Source organism: Crocodylus porosus, unplaced genomic scaffold (assembly GCF_001723895.1).
Source record: "Crocodylus porosus isolate Cpor-Errol unplaced genomic scaffold, CroPor_comp1, whole genome shotgun sequence".
NCBI classification, from domain to species: domain Eukaryota; kingdom Metazoa; phylum Chordata; order Crocodylia; family Crocodylidae; genus Crocodylus; species Crocodylus porosus.
Window position 1 is genome coordinate 186,420,971 of NW_017728906.1, and position 22,099 is coordinate 186,443,069.

At 44.6% G+C, this 22,099-nt stretch overlaps 1 protein-coding gene across 4 annotated transcripts in view; it reads right to left on the reverse strand.

The window, feature by feature from the left end:
- Positions 1-22,099, reverse strand: part of FAT3 (FAT atypical cadherin 3) — a 555,551-nt gene that overhangs the window by 103,437 nt on the left and 430,015 nt on the right. For all 4 annotated transcript variants that reach the window (XM_019530348.1, XM_019530346.1, XM_019530345.1 and 1 more), the window contains exon 10: positions 9,940-14,013. In XM_019530348.1, the coding sequence (XP_019385893.1) occupies positions 9,940-14,013 (4,074 nt within the window). The remainder of the gene's footprint in view (positions 1-9,939; positions 14,014-22,099) is intronic.

The window sequence follows — 22,099 nt, forward strand, 5'->3', positions numbered from 1 at the left end:
TACTCTAAATGAGGCCTCACCAGTTCTGAATAGAGTGGAATAATCACTTCCCTTGACCTGCTGGCAACACTCCTACCAATGCAGCCCAGTACCATTAGCCTTCTTTGCAACAAGGGCACACTGTTGGCTCATATTCAACTTATTGTCCACTGAAACCCCCAGCTCCTATTCTGCAGAGCTGATGTCCAGCCAGCCAGCCCCCAGCCTGTACTGGTGTGTGGGATTGTTCCATCAATAAAGGCAGGACTTTGCACTTGTCCTTGTTGAGCCTCAGGAGATTCCTTTTGTCCGAAACCTCCAATTTGTTTAGGTCACCCTGAATCCTAGCCCGATCCTCCAGTGTATCTACTACTTCCCCCAGCTTGTATCATCTTCAGGTTTCCTGAGGATGCACTCTACCCCATCTTCCAGGTCATTCATGAAGAGATTGAATAAAATCAGCCCCAGGACCAACCCCTGGAGCACTCCACTTGATACCGGTTGCCACCTAGACTTTGGTTACTACCCTCTGAGTCGGATGCTCCAGATAGTTTTCTATCCATCTTATAATCCATTCATCCAGCCTGTACTTCCTTAGCTTGCCTGCAAAAATGTTGTGGGAGACCATATCAAAAGCCTTGCTAAAATCAGGTTTTATCCCACCCACTGGTCTCTCCACATCCACAGAGCCAGTCACCTTTGCACAAAAGGGGGCAAAGGGGCCAAGAAACTCTCTTGGCTGAACAGGGAAATCTAGGAAAGCCCAGGGGCAAAGATAGAGGCATATAACCTGTTGAAGCATGGGGTATCTACCAAGGAGGAATATACATCCAAAGCATCAGTGGAACTCTGGCTGGTGACAAAAATTAAAGACAACCAATAGTCCTTCTTCAGGTATATAAGGAGCAAAAAGAAGGCACAGGGTAACACAGGACCCCTACAAGACAGGTTAGGGCAATTAGTGACAGATAGTTGGGACAAGGCTGAACTCTTCAATGAGTTTTTTGCCTCTGTATTCCTAAACACGGGTCAAGACAAATCTCCCAATTGCATTCTAGATGGGCACAGGAAAACACCAGACCACCAATGTTTCATAGTTTCATAGTTTGTAGGGTCAGAAGGGACCTGAGCAGATCAAGTCCGACCCCTGCCATGGCAGGAAAGAATGCTGTGGTCAAACGACGCCGGCAAGGTGTTCGTCTAGCCTCCTCTTAACGACCCCCAGGGTAGGAGCCGGCACCACTTCTATTGGAAGTTGGTTCCAGATCCTAGCCGCCCTGCCCGTGAAGTAGCACCTCCTAATATTTAGCCTAAATTAACCCTATGCCAGCTTGTGATCATTATTTCTTGTGACTTCTGGGAATGCTCGGGGGAACAGAAACTCCCCCAATGCCCGCTGGTCCCCTTTGACTAGATTGTAAACAGCCACTAGATCCCCCCTCAGCCTTCTCTTGTGGAGGCTGAACAGGTTTGGTCCCACAGCCTTTCCTCGTAGGGCCTGCCCTGCTGCCCCCTGATCATGTGAGTGGCCCTCCTCTGGACCCTCTCCATGTTGTCCACATCCCTCCTGAAATGCGGCGCAAAGAACTGGACGCAGTACTCCAACTGTGGCCTGACCAGTGCCACATCGAGGGCGCTTGGACCTGCTTGAGATGCATCTGTGGATGCATGACAAGGTGCGGTTGGCCTTCCTGACTGTGTCCCCACACTGCCGGCCCATGTTCATTTTGGCATCAGTAATGACTCCAAGATCCTTTTCTGCCTCTGTACTGACGAGAAGGGAGTTCCCCAGCCTGTAGGTCTACTGCGGTTCTTCCTCCCCAGGTGCAGCACCTTGCACTTGTTAGTGTTGAAACCCATCCTGTTCTCATCTGCCCACCCCTGTAACCTGTCTAGGTCTGATTGCAGCCTATTCCTCCCTTCTAGCATGGCCACTTCCCTCAACATCTTAGTGTCATCAGCAGATTTGAACAGGGTGCTATTTACCCCCTCATCCAAGTCGCTGATGAAGATGTCAAACAGTGTGGGCCCGAGGACCGAGCCCTGTGGAACACCACTGCCCACATCCCTCCAGATCGAAAATGACCCGTTCACCACCACTTTCTGGGTGCAGCACTCCTGCCATTTGGCGACCCATTTGACTGTGTAGGTGTCGATGCCACAGTCCCGTAGCTTTTTTTTTTAATGAGAACGGGGTGAGAGACAGTGTCGAAGGCCTTTCTAAAGTCCAGAAAGACTACATCCACTGCCACCCCTGTATCTAAGGATTTGGTGATCTGGAGATAGAAGGCCACCAGGTTGGTCTGACAGGACCTGCTTCTAGTGAACACATGTTGGTTGCCCCTAAGCATAATCTCCCCTGCTGGCCCCTCATGGACATGCACTATGATAGTTCTCTCAAAAAGCTTCCCCAGGATCAAGGTAAGACTAACTGGCCTATAGTTTCTTGGGTCCTCCTTCCTCCCTTTTTTGAAAATGGAAACCACACTGGCCCTTTTCCAATCCTCTGGCACCACACCAGAGCATCATGAGTGCTCATAAAGCCATGCCAGGGGTCCTGCAGTGACCTCTGCTAATTCCCTCAGCACTCTGGGGTGGAGATTGTCAGGACCAGCTGATTTAAATACATCCAGTCCCTCCAGAAGTTCCCTAACTAGATCCTCACTGACTCTAGGTCTGGGTGCACCTCCCCTGGGGCCTATGGAGGTCCTGGTGTGGGGGTGACCTGGTCCCTGCTCAGGAAAATGGAGGCAAAGAAATTGTTAAATAGGTCAGTTTTGTCATCTGGTGTGACAGACAGATTTCCTAGTGTGTCTTGCAGAGGCCCCACGTTAATCAGTAGCTTCTTTTTACCCCCTATATATTTAAAAAAGGACTTCTTGTTGTCCTTGATCCGGGTCGCTAGTCCCAGTTCTATCTCCAGCTTGGCCTTCGTGACCACCCCCCTGCAGCCTCAGGCAACTGAGGTATAGTCCTCCCTGGTGATGGCCCCAACCTTCCATTGGGTATACACCTCCCTTTTAGCCCGGAGATGTTGGTCAGCATCAACCTAGTAAAGCGACACTTAGAGGGGTTGAATGTGTTTAAGTCAGCAGGCCCAGATGATCTTCAACCAAGGGTGCTGAAGGAATTGGCCAGTGTTGTAGCAGAGCCACTGGCATGGCTGTTTGAGCACTCATGGTGCTCAAGTTAGGTCCCAGAGCACTGGAAAAGGGCCAATGTGATCCCTATTTTCAAGAAGGGGAGGAAGGAGGATCCAGGTAATTATAGGCTGGTTAATCTTATCTCTATCTTTGGGAAAACATTTGAAAAAATTATCAAGGATCACATTTGTGGGAGCCCAGTAGGAAAAATAATGCTGAAGGGCAATCACCATGGGTTCATAGCAGGTAGATCTTGCCTAACTAACCTTGTTTTGTTTTATGACCAGGTAACAAAATGCTTAGATGCAGGAGTCGGGGTATATGGAGGAAACTTACTGGAAGCAGAAGAAAGGTGGTGGGACGCCACGCTGGTAGCCGGTGGCAGTGAAAGTGAAACCGCGGTGGTGGGAACTGCTGCGGATCAAGATCAAAAGGAAGACCCACAGCGGAGCTGGGAATGGCTCCTGCGTCTGTTTGGGTATGCTTTGTAAAAGCATGCTGAGGGCAATTGGCCAGGCGGCCACCCGGTGCCAGGATAAAAGGTCCAGCAGGAGGGAAGCCGGGGGGACTGGAAGTAGCGTCCCCAACCGGCCCAGAGAGGCCAGATAGTGCCAAGGATCCCATGGAGGAAGAGATGTGGTGGTGCCAGCGAGTGCCCAAGGAGTCACCTACAAGGCCGGTGTGGGTGAAGTTTGGCAACAACAGTGTTTTGGACACCGGCAGAGATGACGGAGCTGGAACCCAGACACGGACGCCAGACAACAGGTACCAAACCTAGGGAGGGAACGACGCAACAAGGGGTCCCAACACCCGGGCAGAGTCAGGCACCGTGTGAACTGGGAGACACTGAAGGGCGGTGGCAGATACTTGGTGCAAGTACCACCGGAAGCCCACAGCCACAGCCCCTAAGTAACTAGGCGTCAGTGGGTACCAGAACACCAGCCCCGATGGACAACATCACGGTTGGAGTTAGGCAGGGTGTGGGGGACGCGGAGCCCCAAGAAGCAATAGCCACAAGGACGATTGAGGAGGAGTACCAGGGGAGACAGGACTAGACACCATCCTCCCACTAGAAAACCAATCACCATCAAAGACGTGACAGATGAGACCTTTGGAGAGCTGATCCAAGGCCGCTCCCAGTAGCCTGGCCGTGCAGTCCAGAAGGTGACAGCAAGGTTTGAAAGAAACCCAGATTTGCAATGCTCGGGGGGAGAGGTCCAGAAAGCTACAGGGTAGACATCATCTATTTGGCCTTTGATACGGTATCTTCTCCTATTCTCATAAACAAACTGAGTGGCTGTGACATAAATGATTATATTGTCAGGTGGGTAGCAAATTGGCTTAAGGGTCATACCCAGAGAGTGGTAGTGGACAGGTCAGTATTGACCTGGAAAGATGTGGGCAGTAGAGTCCCGCAAGACTCAGTCCTTGGACCTGTGCTATTCAATGTCTTCATCAGTGATTTGGATGAGGGAGTGGAGAGCACTCTGTCCAAATTTGTGGATGACACAAAATTATGGGGTAAAGTTAACATACTAGTAGGAAAGGATTGAACCCAGGCAGACTTGGACAGGTTGGAAAAGTGGGCAGGAAAGAATAGGATGCAATTCAATAAAGACAAGTGCAAAGTGTTGCATCTAGGGAGAAGGAATCACCAACACACCTATAGGCTAGGGGATGACCTTCTCAGCAGCACAGTGGCAAAAAGGGATCTCGGAGTCATAGTTGACTTCAAGATGAATATGAGCCATCAATGTGGCAAAATAATCAGTAAAGCTAAATGCATTCTATCATGCATTAGCAGATGCATCACGAAGAGGTCCAGGGAGGTTATACTTCCCCTCTATGCAGCATTTGTCAGGCTGCAGTTGGAGTACTGAGTCCAGTTCTGGGTGCCGCACTTCAAGAGGGATGTGGATAACCTTGAGAGGGTCCAGGGGAGGGCCACTCATATGGTTAGGGGCCTACAGGTAAAGCCCTGTGAGGAGAGACTGAGGCACCTTAGATGATGATTTCTTCAGCCTCCACAAGAGAAGGCTGAGAGGGGATCTTGTGGTCATTTACAAATTTATTGGGGAGTGGGGACAGCAAGAAATTGGAGATGCTCTGTTTACCAGGGCACCCCTTGGAATAAACAGGAACAATGCCAACAAGCTGACAGAGACCAGATTTAGGTTGGACATCAGGAAGAACTTCTTTATGGTAACAGTTGCCAGAATCTGGAATGGGTTTTCAAGGGAGGTGGTACTCTCCCCTACCTTGGGGATTTTAAAGGGGAGACTGGACATGTACCTGGCTGGCATTGTATGACTCCAGTGCTCTTTTCTGCCCAGGGCAGGGGGTAGGACTTAATGATTTACTGAGGTCCCTTCCAACCCTAAAACTATGAAATTATGTATGCAATATCATGGCTTACCATGATTTGAAAAAGAGTTGGTGGTGAGGGGGACTGGACCTAACAGATCCTACCATATGTCTTATACAGGTGAGCTGTAATGACCATGAAGCTGCTCCCTGAAGACTACTGCCAGGCCATCTGGGATCAGATCTTCCACAAGGACCTCAGAAAAGACCACAGAGCCTTGAACGTGCTAATAGCTCACCGCACACTCCCAGTGAAGGCATGGAGACACTTTGAGGGGCAAAGGACTAGCCCAAGATGCCCCAGGGAAAGCTGCCAAGGTGCAACAGAGACCATCAAATACCTCCTATAGCTTTGCCCCTACACCAAGAGGGTGTGGACAAGGGTAAACTGACTCTGCAAAGAGGTGACAGGAATCAGGCTGATGACAAGGGAGGCAGCGCTGTATGGACACCAGACTAAACAGCAGGGGTTCCCAACAACTTGCTTTGACCAGTTCATATCCTGTCTGAGGAGCACCCAGTGGAAATGCAGGAACCTCCTGAGGTACAGACGCACGGAACTCAAAGTGTTAATATTTGTGGGTAAGCTCCAGTCCTGCTACCAGAAATCGGTGGGAGAGAATGGAGAAGATGCAGCCAACTCCAACTGGAAAAGAGACACTGGTAACAAGATGCTAGCTTTGAAGATGAGGAAAAACTTCCAGAAGATAATACATGCAGTACCAGGCAGAAGGATGTCCAAAGTGATCAGAGGGATCAGAGATACATTGTCCCACATTCAACAGAGGAAAATAAACACAGTTATGGCAAACCTAGATTAAAGAAAAGCATATGACAGAGTGGATCATGATTATATATTTGAAGTGCTATGAAAAATGGGGTGTCTAAAGAAATTTATATGTTGAATAAAGCTGTTGTATAGAGAAATGGAGAGTCAAATCCAAATTAATGGGCATCTAAGCAAAGCCTTTAAAATTCATACAGGAGTGAGGCAAGGGTGCCCCCCATCACCAGTACTATTTGTGCGGGGCACAGAACCGTTAACACAAAGAATAAAAAAAGAAAAAGTCATAATCAGAGTAAAGATACTGGGAGGGGGAGTGGTAAAATGCATGTTATACATGGATGATATATCTGTAGTAGTTACAGACTTCGGAGGGAAAGAGTGCTAAAGCATACAACAGAGTATGCAGAAGCAATGGGCACTAAACTAAGTAGATCTAAAAGAACCAAAATGGGAGTGGGGAACTGGAGAGACTTGCATAAGTTGGGCCTTCAAATAAGAGAGAGTGAAATTAGAGTGCTAGGGATCCTGATGGATGCTGAGAGGAAAAGTAATACAGCATGGGAAAAGGTCAAAGTAGGGATATGGCAAATACTTTGGTCATGGTCCAGAAGGATGCTGACTTTTGCTGGAATAGTGGTGACAGTTAAAGCTGTGCTACTGCTGATTATTCTATACATGGGAGTGGTATTCCTATCAATGGGACAGCAGATAACAAAAGTACAAAGGGAAATATGTCTGTTCTTCTGGAATGCCAAAAGAGAAAGGTTGGCTAGATCTGAACTGTACAAAGCAAGAGAGATGGGGGGATGCAAGCTGCAAGACTTCGGATTGTTGGTCTCTGTGAAATATGTAAGTACAGTATGCAAGGCGGTAACAGAGGGAGAGGGGAAAGCAGCGCATATCACCTGATTTCCCACAGGTGCAATTTTGAGGAAATGGGGAGTATATCAGACCTCTCTGAAGAGTCCATGGGCATGGCAAGCACTGATTCATTGCATCAGGATGAGAGGTTTCACACAGAAATATAAAATAGGGAAGGTAGAGCTGGAGGTCCTGAAGGATCATAAGAAATTGATGAAAGTGACAAGGGACATAGACAGGATGGCACTGGTGAGAAACTTCACAACAGGACAAGTGAGAAAGTGTGAGGAGAGGTGGTGGGTGAACGACTAAAAAGGGAACATGCTGACCTAGCGTGGATGGTTGTAAGAAATATCTTGCTGGTGAGAGAGGTGCAACACAGATGGGGTTTGACAAGTTCATCTAGGTACCCAAGGGAAAGGTGTGAGGAAGAAGAAACTGTGGGTCATGTTTTGGGAAGGTACATATGTAAAGAAGGTGTGGGAAAGGGTCCGCCGTTTTCTGTGCGTCACCCAAATAAACCTGTTGTTAGTATGGGAGTTGGTACTATATGGACTCATACCAAAGGGACTGGAGGAAACATTATTAAGGACTTTATTAGCATATTTTAAAACTTTTGGAAAGTAAGAAATCTCTAGGTTTTTAAAGGGTTGGCTGGCTTTCACTGAAAGAGTGCCTGAAGCTGGGGCTGCATGAACTGAAATACTATATTGATTGGGACAAGCAAAAGACTGGAGAAGAAGAGGCAGAGAAAAAGTGGAGGAAAAGAAAAAGACTGGACACATGTGTTTCACTAAACCAATGGTGAGGACTGATGGAAGGGGCAGAGAGTTGCAGGTGGTTACTGAAGTAACAGGTTTTCATTGGTTTCTGTATGAAGAGAAAGAGTTCTTCAAGGGGCTCTTCTGTGGGAAACTGACGTGTTGTTTAAACGTTTAACAGATGTAATTGTATGTTTTTGGATATGTAGTTGTTTACATGCTATGAAGTTTTGGTAAAACAGGGATACTTAAAATGTGAAGTTTTGTAAGCATAGGGTAATAAATGTGGTTTAAATAAAATTTGTTTAAAAAAAGAGAAAGGTCCCATCAGTCTTTTTGTCTAACGTGGGCCATGTGCTTTACAGTAATGCTTACTGTGGGCTGCATTTAATCAACTTCATAGTTGCTTTCCATTGCTGAGCACATGCTGCTGTTGGCAGCAGTTGAATGACAGGCAATGTATTTAATGAGATTTCCTTATATGTGATTATAAGACAAGGTTTTTTTTCTCCCCCATGCCAATTCTCGGGGAGGAGGGGGCTCGTCTTGTATTTAAGTAAATACAGTATTTTGTCAAATAGCACCAGAATGAGGTGAACACAGCTTGATATGTGTTTCACCTCTATTAGGTATCAAAACATGATTTATGACTTCACAACAAAGAGGCACCTGTTAGATGATAATTATCTCACTGCATTAAAATAATCTGAGCTCAAACAATAGTGACTGGATCTTCTATAGCATTTTTCATTTCAAGAACTCCAAGTTTCTTAAACATATTAATGAAGTAAGTGTCACAAAGGACAAGACCCTATATTGTGAGTCTCCGAAAAACGATTAATGAAAAAGGTGGATTGATCTTCCTTCTACCTGCAGCTTTTTGTGACTAAGTCAAAAGTCTCTCACAAAAAATGTGTTGGGCCCCTGCCACATTCATTTAAAGGTGCTATGGGATCCGAGAATGGGAATTCCTCTTAGGTTAGATATAAACATTCAAAAAGCTGGAGGCAGAATCGATCTAAGTTATCTGGTTTTCTGTGAGTGGCGTTGTTAAATTGGTAGCAAACAGAATACACGTTCACCTTCTGCTTGGTGGGAGGGCAAATCTTAGACCAGGTTCTGCCATTTTTAAACCAGTCTATGTATGTCAAACTGCTGTTCTGTTATGGGTATAGACCAGTTTCCAATCACTTATATTGGTAAAAGTGTAAAGTCTGTACCTGGTCTTACAGGGATGGAAATGCATTCACTTTCTCTCGCTCTTTCTCTCTCTCTCTCTCACACACACACACACTCCTCTGGGACAAAGGATAACTATAAAAATAACATGAATGAAACAAGCAGTGTTCAAATGACACTTGAAAAAAGTTAGCAATGTAATAGAAACTGTCCCATGCAGTATTTATCAACCACAGAGCTGCCAACAAATGCTGCAAAAAGAAAGATTATCACTTCCCAAGTCTGTGATACGCTGCTCCAAATAACTGGGGAATGTGTGGGTATATTCTGTCTTCAATTTACTGTGCACTTTTCCATAGATAGTGGTATTTTGAAATGAATTTTTAAATGAAATTTCCTATCTGGAAGGGAAGCACCTTTATTTTAAATTTTTTAAAAACGCATTTAGAAGTATGAGGTTTTTCCTCCTGATAAAGAAATGGTGCTCATTTTCCCTGGCTGAAGCATCATGTTGCGAGCCTTCCCAGCTGACACATCAATCATGATGCGTTATACTGTGTTATCATGCAGCACAGAATGAAGTGTCAATCTGGGAAATTAGGGAGAAAAAAACCTGGAGAGAGTCGCATGTGCGCATGCATGCACACACACACACGAGCACACATGCTTCTCTTTTCTCTACTGCTTTACTAGTGGCTACAAAATTCTGTTCAAATTAAGAACAATAAATTCAAGGGAAATAGGACTACTTGCAAGCCAGTGACACACCTCAAATCTTGACAAACCTTTCACACTAATCTTCACTAACTCTTGGTTCTTCAGTAACATAATGTTTTAGCAAGAAAACGTGCTTGTTGTTCCTTACCTGTAATATGGTAGCTAACCTGACGGTTGATATCAGAGGTGTCTTCATCCCAGGTGCTGAGAACTGCCACAACTTCTCCAGGAGGATCACTCTCTTTCACCGTTCCTCTGTACACCTCATGTTCAAAGACTGGTGCGTTATCGTTTATGTCTGTCACAGTGACAGAGACCAGCACAGTTGATGAGAGGGACAAAGTTTCTCCCAGATCTGAGGCCACCACAGCAAAACTGAAGGTGGGGTCCTTTTCATGATCGAGGTCCTTTAGTGTGCTGATCCAACCGTTGTTGCTATCTATTGTGAATGATTCCAGGATCTTGTCTAGCTGTGATTCTACAGCAAGGGTATATGTGACTTGTCCATTTGCACCCCAGTCTGAATCAACTGCCTTCACTTGGATAAGTTTAGTTCCTATTGGCATCCCTTCCATTATTATAGCTTCATAGTTAGCAGCTTCAAATGAGGGTTTGTTGTCATTTACATCCAACACTTTAACTTCCACATCTACAGTTATTACAATGTCCACTTTATCTAGATGTACGGTGGCTGCAACTTTAAAGTGAAAAGCAGGATTTGTCTCATGGTCAAGTCTCTTATCTAGTTTTATGATTCCAGTGTCTTGTTCTATGATGAAAATTCCCTCTTTGTTGTTTTCAGGTAATTCACCATTAACTGTGCTATACACAACACCTTGGTTTGGCAATGCATGCAAAATATCAATAGTGCTGCCTATGAGAGTGTCTTCTGGTATTGTAAAGGAATACTGAGGTTGGGAAAAGGAAGGTAAAACAGTTTCAGGAGGTAAAACATGGATATAAACAGGAATAAGAGAATGCTTTACAGGAATGCCGCCATCAACTGCTTTGACAAAGAAAGACAGAACTGTGCTTTTCAACTGGTTAAAGTTACCTTTGGTAACCATCCATCCATTGTCAGGGTCAATTTCAAGCAGATCAGCAACAGAAACAGAGGCTTCACTATACAGTGAATAGGTAATTCGTGAATTTGCCCCATCATCTGGATCTACTGCTTGCACCTGAGTGACCAAATAGCCTTTTCCAACATCTGATTTGACACTTGCTCTGTACTCTACTGTCATAAACTGGGGAGCATTGTCATTCTCATCTACTACGATCACTCTCACGGTGCAAAAAGTAGTCCTTCCACCTCCATCCAGAGCCCTTAAGAATATGCTGATGTCCCCTTCCAAAGGGTTCTCCCGGTCTAGTTTCTCAGTTGTTAGGATCTGCCCATTGTTATCAATTAAGAATCGATCTTTGGCAAAATCATTTATTATGGAGTAGCTTATCTGGCCATATGCACTGGAATCACCATCTGTTGCTTTTACATGGATTACTTTAGTACCAGGGGCAGCATTTTCTCTAACCTCTGCCACATAAACACTCTGTGAAAACACAGGGCTATATAGGTTAGCTCCAAGGATCTGGATATGCACCTGAGCTGTGCTGGTGAACAATCCATCAGAAACGGAGACATTTAAGCTATACATTGGCTCCATCCTCTGTTTCCGATGGTTAGACAGGGTTATAATGCCACTCTTACTGTCCATTATAAAACTGGTTCGATCATTTCCAGACAAGATACTGTACTCCAGTCTGTCAAAATCAGAGCTGTCAGCATCAGAAGCTTGGACACAAGTCACAAAATGACCTCGAGGTGCCAGTTCACTCACATAGGATTCATATATTAACTGGTTAAAAACTGGTGCGTTGTCATTCATATCTGTCACATATATGTTAACAAGAACTTCACTGCTCAGAGGTGGGAATCCATTATCAGTTGCTCTCACTTTTAAACTGCAGTGCTGAACTAGTTCATGATCCAACAAACGGGCTGTTAGGATTAGACCACTACTGCTATCAATGTGAAAATAATCAGTGCTGTTAAAAGTGTCCTGGACTATCTGATACTGAACAATTTTATTATTTTCAGAGTCTGCATCAGTAGCAACCACTTGTAACACAGGAGTCCCAATTAAAGATGCTTCAGATAAGGTGGCATTATAGGCTGAGTGATAAAAAACAGGAGGATTATCATTTACATCATTGATGATTAAGTCTACAGTGACCTCAGCCCGAGCACCAGTTAGGGCATCACTGGCTCTTACTGTCAGCTTAAAAATAGAATTTTCTTCATAATCTAATGGACTGATGACACTCAGAACTCCAGTATCAAAGTCAATGTTAAACTGATTGTAGGGGTCTCCATCAACAATGATGTAAATGATACCTTGGCCTTCTGGACTGGTAGCATTTATGCTCAGAATTGGGGTATGCATCTCTATGTCTTCATTTACTGATGCTGTATAGAAAGGCTTGTCAAACACAGGCATTGCTTTGTTAACTATAGTAATAGGCAGTTCTACCGAAGCAGACAATGATGGATTGCCACCATCTTTTGCAAGGATGATAACCAAGTACTCTATATTAGATAAGTCAGAGTTGAAAGCTTCCTTTAAAGTGACACTACCAGTTTGTCTATCAATTTCAAAATGTCCATAGTCTTCCTTTATAAGATATGACACTTCACCATTTGCACCCTTATCTTTATCAATGGCTGTGACTCGATATATCAGAGTACCAGGCTCAGCATCAACTTGTACAGCAGCATAGTAAGGCAGCCCTACAAATACTGGAGCATTGTCATTTATGTCCTCAATGTTAACTCTGACAACCACCCTTGCCACACGTAGATGATCCAGCTCACGACTTGCCTCTACTACCAGCTCATACAGCTCTTGCTCTTCTCGGTCAAAAGGGATGCCCGTTGTTTGGATGACTCCTGAGGTGGATTTAATCTTGAATTTATTCCCTGGGTTTAATATACTGTACTTCAAGGGCTCATTGAGATGGTTCCCAATAGCATTGACAACTGCTATCTTTGTGATATTAGTGCTGTTCTCTGAGATAGATGTGGAATAAAAGCTTTGGGTAAAATGGAGCCCACTATCCATGGCTTCTTTTACCATTATGGTCACCATAGCAGTGCTGTAAAATTTCCCATCAGACACTTTCACTACCACCATATAATGGTCTTTGGAAAGGCTATTGTTTTTTATGGTGATTACCCCTGTACTTGAATCAATCAAAAAATGGTCCATGTTGCCTTCGATGAGACTGTATGTCAGTTCAGGTGGAACCCCTGAATCTGGGTCAGTAGCCTGGACTTTAAGAATCTCTACTCCAACATAAGTGGGCAGCAGCAAAACTGTCTCAAATAGAGCCTGACTGAAGACAGGTGGGTTGTCATTGACATCAGTTACTTCAACGGTTACTTCGACAGGACTCTCTGCTGTGAGCTGTGGATTTCCACTGTCCCTAACATGCACATGGAAGTGGAAGTGAGCTATTGTTTCATGGTCTAAATTTGCAATTGTTCTGATTGCACCAGTGCTGGAATCTACAATAAAATACTTCTTAGCAGTGGATTCGACAATCTGATAGACGAGCAAAGCATTCTGATTACTGTCAGCATCAGTGGCTCGTATCACCAGTGGGCTGTTACCTGAGCTCCGGACTATGCTGTTTACAGGAGCAGCCTCACTTATGCTGCCAGAGTACTGGGAGAAGAGAAAAACTGGTGGATTGTCATTTTCATCCACAATTTGAATGTTCACAGTGGCATTTGATGCCATACCTGCCATGTTGGTTGCTTGTACAATGAGCTGGTAAGAGGATATGCGTTCATAATCAAGTGCCTTTTGACTGGTGATGACTCCAGAGTATGGGTTTATAGTAAAGCTTCCATCCACATTCCCATCCTTGACCTCATATACCAATGTAGACTGACTGATGGCGGAGATCAGGATGACTGACGTTCCAATATCAACATTTTCATTAATTTCTGCTTGGTATTCCTTATGCATAAACTTTGGGTGGGAATTATCTGACATGGTCACAGAAATGCGAACAATTGCTGTTGCAGATAGTGGTGGGGATCCCTGGTCAGTTACTTTGACAGATAAAACAAACTGTCCCATGGTGGTCAAGTCTGGCTCCTTCAATACTGTTATGATGCCTAAAACAGGTTCAATCTTGAATGTGTTTCCAGTATTTCCTAAAATATAAATATTGCATGTTAGAAGGGAACTCTGGAAAATTCTATACTCAAAGAATAATCGAACTATGAGGTAATCACAGAACAGAATAATACAGGAGTGGTCATCTGTAGCTACTTAATGCTAGTAATTGAATAGAATACAAAACTTAAGAATGGGATCCTCAGAAGTATGTTTGATGCCAAAAACATATTTAAATCTCTTCATGCCACTGATATGGAGAAGCTGGGTGCTTATATATCTCTGTGGATCTCATGCCCAGGGCAAAATCTAGATTGGCTCCTCAGGCGTCTCCTAAAAACATGAGGTTTCTGACTGCAAGAGGTGGATTCAAAGAAACAAGGTAAGGTGCTAGCACTCTCTCTACAATTAATGCTGAAAACTGGATCTTCCAAAGGGTGATCCAGAGAACTCAGGTACTGATCAGGGAGCTACCTACAGAGCTGGCCAACTGAGTGTAAGAGTACGTCTGAAATACCCACCCTTCTCTGGACTCATACATCTGATTTACGGATGCATAGGCACCTCCATCCATAGGTTAGAGGACTCACTCAGGAAATAAGAGACTGTGGGTTCTAGGCTCTCCTTGGCCTGAGGGGATCTGAACTCACTTCCTTTCACCTCCTAGAAGAGTGCCTTGAGCACCAAGTTACAGAATATAAGAATACTGCTATTCATTTTATATTAGACAGTCAGTAAATAAAAACAAAAGAAATAATCTTTGGAGTAGGGATCAGAATCTAGGTTCCCCATCTCCCAGGAGAATTTCCTTATCACTGGGCTATTAAAGCAAACTCCCTTTCGTTTGCTTTCTTCTGTCCCTGGAACACACAGTTTTGAATGTCCAGTGATACAGTTTCAACAGGAGGGCTGGAGGTTTTTTTAACTAAACTATTCAATAACTTGTTGGTTAAGGATTCTCTTAGGTTGTGTTGAAGTGGGTTTGAGGCTTCAGGCTGAAGAGGAACCCAGGTCTCTCACATTTGCTCTGATAGCCCTAACTACTAAGCTACTACATGAAAGGATGACGGGGTCACTTTTCTTTGTCTGGCCATGGTTTTGAGCTAGTGGCTGCTGTGCATTCTGACCTCCACATAAATTGTATATTAGGTGAACTCTCACCATGCATATCTTTTGGGTCCCTCCAGGGGTTAAGGCATATGTTTTTAGCTGTCAGTTCACCTTTATCCTGGATGACAGTGGAGCTTAGATGAGGGCTGAAGGAGTCCTGTGGTTGCTAACGCAGAGTTATCCTGAACTGACTTAGTACCAGCTTTCCACCTATGTCCTATTAGATGCTTAGTTTAACTAATGTACTCTGCCCCTGAGAATCTATGACCAGGCTTCCAAGTCAGTCTTTCAGCACCTAGATAAATAAATTGAATAAATAGGAAACATGCAGATAAGGCAGCAGCTACTAGTAACTACTAAACATCATGTTACTTATTCAGGTGCCTGTATATGGACCTAGAGTCTTTTGTGAAAAGGTAAGATTCATATCACATTTAGTTTTCCTATTTATTTCATGTTGAAGACAGCAAAAGCACTTCATTTGTCTTTAAAGTTTTAAAGTTTTCTTTGAGGGGTCAATCCTTCTGAATCCCTGGTTACTTCTCTTTAGGTACCTATCAAAAGAACACAGATTTGAAAGTTTGGGCTATTTCTCTTTTGCAAAAGTATGCTATGGAAATAAAGAAGAATGAATTCCCAATGGAATGGAGCTGCCTATTAATTAATATGTAACAAGGCCCTAACTTCAAACTCCTTCATGGAAATAAAATGAGAAAATTTCAATGCTCCAGCATTCCAGCATGCAAAACCCCTAGCCAGAGCAGGGGTAGAGCTCAGCTGCCCTGGCTTCTAGCTATGCCCCTTTTCACAGCCCTCTAGTGGCAAGTTAGAGCTGTGCGGGCAAGAACAGATATTAACCCTTAATGTGCAACTGAGCACAACACTTAACATCCCACAAGTTTAGCATGGTGTAAATGTAACGTAACTTCACCCAGTTATGCATATGCCATGCACTGGTTAAACAGTGGTGCTAGGCAACCACTTTTTGGGCTAGTATCTTGGATAATTGTTTAAGACATATGGAATCAGCCTTTCAAATATTTGCATACATAATGCCAAAATATTGGTTAGGGGCTAACAAACCACTTATATGGTAAAGGGATAACAACTCATGCCCTGATTTAAAGAGGCTATTAAGCAAATACTGAGAAGATTAGAGTAGTTCAAGGCTGCAGAAAATGAATACAAAGGGCTAGAGCTGATATGGAAAAATTAAAAGGAGCTATAGCATTGAAAGTAGATAAAATGTTTGGGGGACAGAAGGCTTTATCATTTAATCTCTTAAGAAATAAGAATCAAAACAAGGACTTTTTTCTAGAAAATGTTGCAAATTTGTTATTAAAAGAAGAAGAGAGGTCAGAAACTGCAAAAAGAATGTGATTTTGGATAAAAGGCCTGTTTAACCAGTGCATGGCATATGCATAATTGAGTGAAGTTACGTTACACTTACACCATGCTAAACTTGTGGGATGTTAAGTGCTGTGCTCAGGCTGGGCTGGGCTGGGCTCAGAGAAGAGAAGAGCAGGAGCTCAGGGATAGCAGCAAGAGTTCGGCAGGCAGGTTGACCCTTCCCGGTCTGCTCCCCAGGACAGATAGAATAGACAGCCACAAGCAAAGGGATGAGGGGCGGGGTATCCCCAAGAGGCAGGGCAGACCTGCTGGAGTCTTGGGGGCCAGTGGGGGAGATTCTTACTTTTCAGTCCTCCAGGCCCCAGCTGACCTGAATGTGTGACTGCTCCAAACTTGAGCCAGCACTAACATTGATCAACATTTGAGCAGCTTAGTGTAACAAATAACAAGGCTTTTCCTCTAACATGCACTAAGTAGCACATCCCAGACTTCAGCCTTGTCTGAAGTGGCATAACTTTGAGATGCTCAGAGGGCACTTTGTGCACATTAATGAGCTCTAACATACAGATGCTTCAGATTTAAGTACCCTTAACATGGTCTAAGTGTAACCTATAACTTCACCTTTAGCCTTTTTTTCAGGACAAAGATTAAAAAGCTGCTATTTGTCCAAAGTTAGATCAGTGATTCTCAACCAGGTTACCATGGAGTATCACAAAATGTTACGACTGTTAGATGTGCAAACATAATTCACAAAATCAATGCAGAAATTTCCAGTAAGAATCCACAGTGTTAACCTGATCTGTTGTGATCTTTCTGAGGTTTTTTTAAACAACATAAAAACTCTATTATTTTTCCACAGTCAAAAAATGAGTAAAAACTAATAGCTGATATTATCTTAGGGGTTCCTTGAGTGTAAAAAATGTTGAGAATCACTGAGTTAGCTATTGACTCTGCTAGGCAACCACTTTTTGGGCTAGTATCTTGGATAATTGCTTAAGACATATGTGCTTATGCACACATCTGAGCTTTTGGTATTTTTCTCATTTTAACCATAAAGCCAGAACAGCCTGTACTGACCTATATGGATTCCAATGATTATTTACAGCCTATTCTTCCTATCACTATAGTTTATCCTTGAAATCATGAGATCTGTTTGCTAAAATTAAGGGCCCATGACCTCTCAAGGAACTTTTTTCAGCTCTCTCTGAATGGTAACCGCTACTGAAGTGGAGCAGAGAGCATCACATGTGAAAATTTCAGATGGAAGTTTCTACTTGCTTAGTCTTTTTACTGTGGGTTCTGGGGTCCAGAATCTAATCTATATAATTGAAGCCAGTACTGAGAGTGGCTTACTGTATATATATATATATATATATATACACATGCCTTTCAGATTTCCCAAGGCGGGGCAGTCTGCTGGCAAAGCAAAACTTTTCTATTATTTAGGCAGCTTCAGGTGCTGTCAAACGTGCAAATTTCCATGACTTAAGGCATGTTTGTGGCACCAGCAGACACAGCATATGATGCAACAGTTCTTTTGTCATTGCTTGCTCAAAGGAATCTGTTATAGTCACTGACTGGTGCCTTCAGGACAGGGGCTGTTTCTTACTTTCAGGGATGTATTATTAAATGATAAAAATGTTGCTTTCATAACTCATTGCTCCATTCACCATAAAAGTAGTTCCTGGGAATAAAGAGGCTGTGTAAAACCTGAACCTCACAATTAAAAGTAGCATCCTCACTGCAGAGATTTTATGGTTCATAGAAATTATACAAACTGAAGACTGAATTTTGATGCACCTAGGGTTGGAATATCTATAGATACTGAACCTGTGGGAGTTCACAGATATATATAAATGGAGGTTGAGGTATGGAATTGCAGATGACGCAGCTCATGCAACAGAAACAACAGCCAGTTCTGGAAGACAAAAACGCTATGCTAAAGATAACATAGTGCCCAAACATAATTTCTAATCCACATATTATTGTGTTTTCATTGTGAGTTATATCATCTGTGTACTGTAGCCCACATTCTTACATCATAAAGTTGTTCTTTATCTTGCAGTGGCATCTAGAGGCCAAGAGACGTACAGGTTTCCCTCACTTTACGCTACACGCGTTCCTGGAAAACGGCGTATAACTCTAATTCGCATAAAGGAAACCAACTTTATAATGTAACAAATAGGGATACCTTCCAAAACCTTGACTGTACAGACCCCCAGACCCATTTTTACCACTTTTAAAAGACAATTTTGGTACTCACCAACAGCACACAGTACACACAAGCACAGGGCACTATCATAATGAGGATGGCAACTACAAAAATACGTGTAGGTGACAATGAGCAAGGAATACAGATCCACACAGAAGACTATATTTTGGTGTGCGTCACTCCCATAATGCACCACACAAAGCAGCTGACTGATTGCATAAGAGTGAATTTACCTTGCATATAACTATCTTATGGTATAAAAAGGGTCATTGCAAAAGAGTGAATTCGTTCACATAGAACTCACATAGAGCGAGGGAAACCTGTAGTTAGTCTGAAGTCAAGTAGAAGGCAGGGTAGATTCGTACCTTACTAGTATAAGGAAACTACATATATGTGTGCATCTCTGTATATAGCACACTGTTCAAGGCAAAGATCAGGCTTATAAATCACCTGTGTACCCATACAACCTAGCCTCCATCCCTGTCCTTTCTCTTTCCTCTCTCTCTTTTCTCCTTTTCCCTTTTTTCTCCAACCCTGTTTCTTCCCCGCTTCTTTTCTCTCTCCCCTGCACCCCAGATGTGGTCATCTTAATCTGTGAAGGATGGATCACATATATAAGAGAGAGAGAAAAACAGAGAAATAGCACAAACTTTCATGAGCTAAAGCTCACTTCATCAGATGCTCAGCTCATGAAAGCTTGTGTTATACATAATCTACTCCGTTTTGTCGACAAGGTGCAAATCTACCCTGCCATCTAAAGCCCAACTAGGTGGGTTATTCCAGGGCAGCTGTTTACTTTATGCCATAGGTGCTCAACCTCTGTCCTGTGGCCCAAATCTGACCCATAGAGCCACGGTATCCTGCCCATCGGGGCTCCTCAAGGGTTGGGAAATTTGGCAGTGAGGGAGTGGTGGCAGTTAATTGCTGCTGCCGTGCTGCCAAATTCCTGGACCCCTGGGGAGCCCTGTGGGCTGGATAATGTGGCCCAGCCAGCACATGGTTGGATGCAGGCATGCAGAGCTGGGCTGGCACACTGGCTCTCACCCATGGATTGACCCCATACACTTATCCCATGTAGTATCCAACCCACGAACTGACCCCATTCCACTCATCTGGTCTGTGGGGCTAGAAGGCTGGGTGCCATTGCTTTATGCTGTTATCAGCTCTGTTGTAACTTACTGATGAAGTGTAGTAAGAGCAGCCTATTGTCTGTTACGTTGGAGTAAACTGTATGTCTGTCCACACTAGTCTCTGCTGTAATTTATATCAGTGTACAAAATCAATGAAAATTACACCAGTGGAAATATATTCTGTGACCAGGCCCTTGATATAATGGTATGAGTAAATCTGCAATGCAGTTCCAAAGGCCTACAAATAAATGAACAAATGGGACTTAACTCTCCATGGGTATTACTTTAATACCTTCCACAAGGGCTAGAATAAATAAATCATACTTATTCTTTCAAGACAAAGTGACCTTCAGAATCATGATACTCTACATCAAGGGTATCCAACCTTTTTGAATGTGTGGCTGGATCACGAACTTTTTATCACCCAGTGGGCCAGCAGGAGTGGGCGCTCGTGTAGCCTGCCCAGTCCAGCCACGGCCTGGGGGCGCAGGGGTCAAGGGGTGCTGCCTGACCCCGCCATGTCCTCCCTGCCATCTGGGTGGCCTCGAGGATTCTCCCACACCTGAGCACCTAGGCTTAACAGCCAGGGGGATATGCGGGAACCCTACAGAGGAGTGCGGGACATGCAGGGACACCCCCCTGCTCCCTCTCCCCTGGGGCAGCCCAAGACCGACCAGAAGGGCTCCTTCCCTCCCTGACTGCCAGACCAAGCAACACCCACAAGTACAGCCCAGCTTAGACCGATGAGCAGAACATATACACAGGTAAGTAACAGGGGCCAGGGCAATGCTGTGATTAGGGGGGCCAGTGCACACATCCTCAGAAGGCCTCAAATGCCTCTACACAAATGCTCATAATACAGGAAACAAGCAGGAGGAACTTACCCTCTTGTTAGCTGACACCAACCCGGACATAGTGGGGATCACTGAAACGTGGTGGGACCCAACGCATGACTGGGTGGTGAATGTCAACAGTTATAGGCTGTACAGGAGAGACAGGATAGGAAGGAAGGGTGGGGGCATGGCACTCTATATTAAGGAGGAATATACATCCTTGTCAATTAGCAAAGAATCAGAGGAGGGGCACTCTGAAGTGCTTTGGGTTAGAATACAAGGCAGTCAAGGGGAAAGACTTAATGGTGGGGGTCTACTGCAGACCTCCCAACCAAGGGGAAGAGCTAGACCAGGAATTCTTAAGTCAGCTTACAGGGGTAGTGAAGTCAAAGGATGTGGTGGTCATGGGTGACCTGAACTTTCCAGACATCTGCTGGGAAGAGCAGTCAGCCAGGTCTGACCACTCATGTAAGTTCCTAGCCAGAATGCAGGACCTCCATCTAACCCAGGAGGTGCACAGCCCCACCAGGGGAGATGCCTTGTTGGACCTGGTGCTGGCCATGGGCGACGACCTGGTGAGGGGGCTGCAGGTGCTCGACCACCTGGGCAAAAGTGATCATCGCCTGCTGGAATTCACCAGCCAGGGCAAGGTGGCAAAGGCCTACAGCAAGGCAGCAGCCCTAGATTTCAGGAGGGCAGACTTCAATGAGCTAAGAACAGTCGGGGAAGCACTGAGGTCCTGGAGGGGAGGGGAGGGGAGGGGAGCCAGGTGTCCAAGGAGAGTGGTCGCTTCTTAAGGAAATGATCTTCTAAGCCCAAAGGGAGGTAATCCCAACACAGATCAAAGGCAGAAGGATGGCACATAAGCCCCCCACGGCTCACCAAAAGCATCCAGGACTGTCTCCTAACTAAAAGGGAGGCGTACACCCAATGGAAGGTAGGGGCCATCACCAGGGAGGACTATACTGCAGTTGCTCAGGGATGCAGGGGGCAGTCAGGAAGGCCAAGGCAGAGATGGAACTGGGACTAGCTTCCTGGATTAAGGACAACAAGAAGTCCTTTTTTAAATAAATAGGGGGCAAAAAGAAGGTTCTGGGTAACGTGGGGCCCCTGCAGGACACCTTAGGAAATGTGGTCATCATACCAGATGACAAAGCCAACATATTTAACGATTTCTTTGCCTCCATTTTCCTAAGCAGAGACTGGTACAGCCACCTCCCCTCTGGGCCCCCCTGAGATTCCAAGGGAGGCGCACCTAGGCCAAGGGTTAGTGAGGAACTAGTTAGGCAGCTTCTGGAAGGACTGGATGTATTCAAATCAGTTGGTCCGGATGATCTCCACCCCAGAGTACTGAGGGAATTAACTGAGGTCATTGCAGGACCCCTGGTATGGCTTTATGAGCACTCATGGTGCTCTGGTGAGGTACCGGAGGACTGGAAGAGGGCCAATGTGGTTCCCATCTTCAAAAAGGGGAGGAAGGAGGACCCGG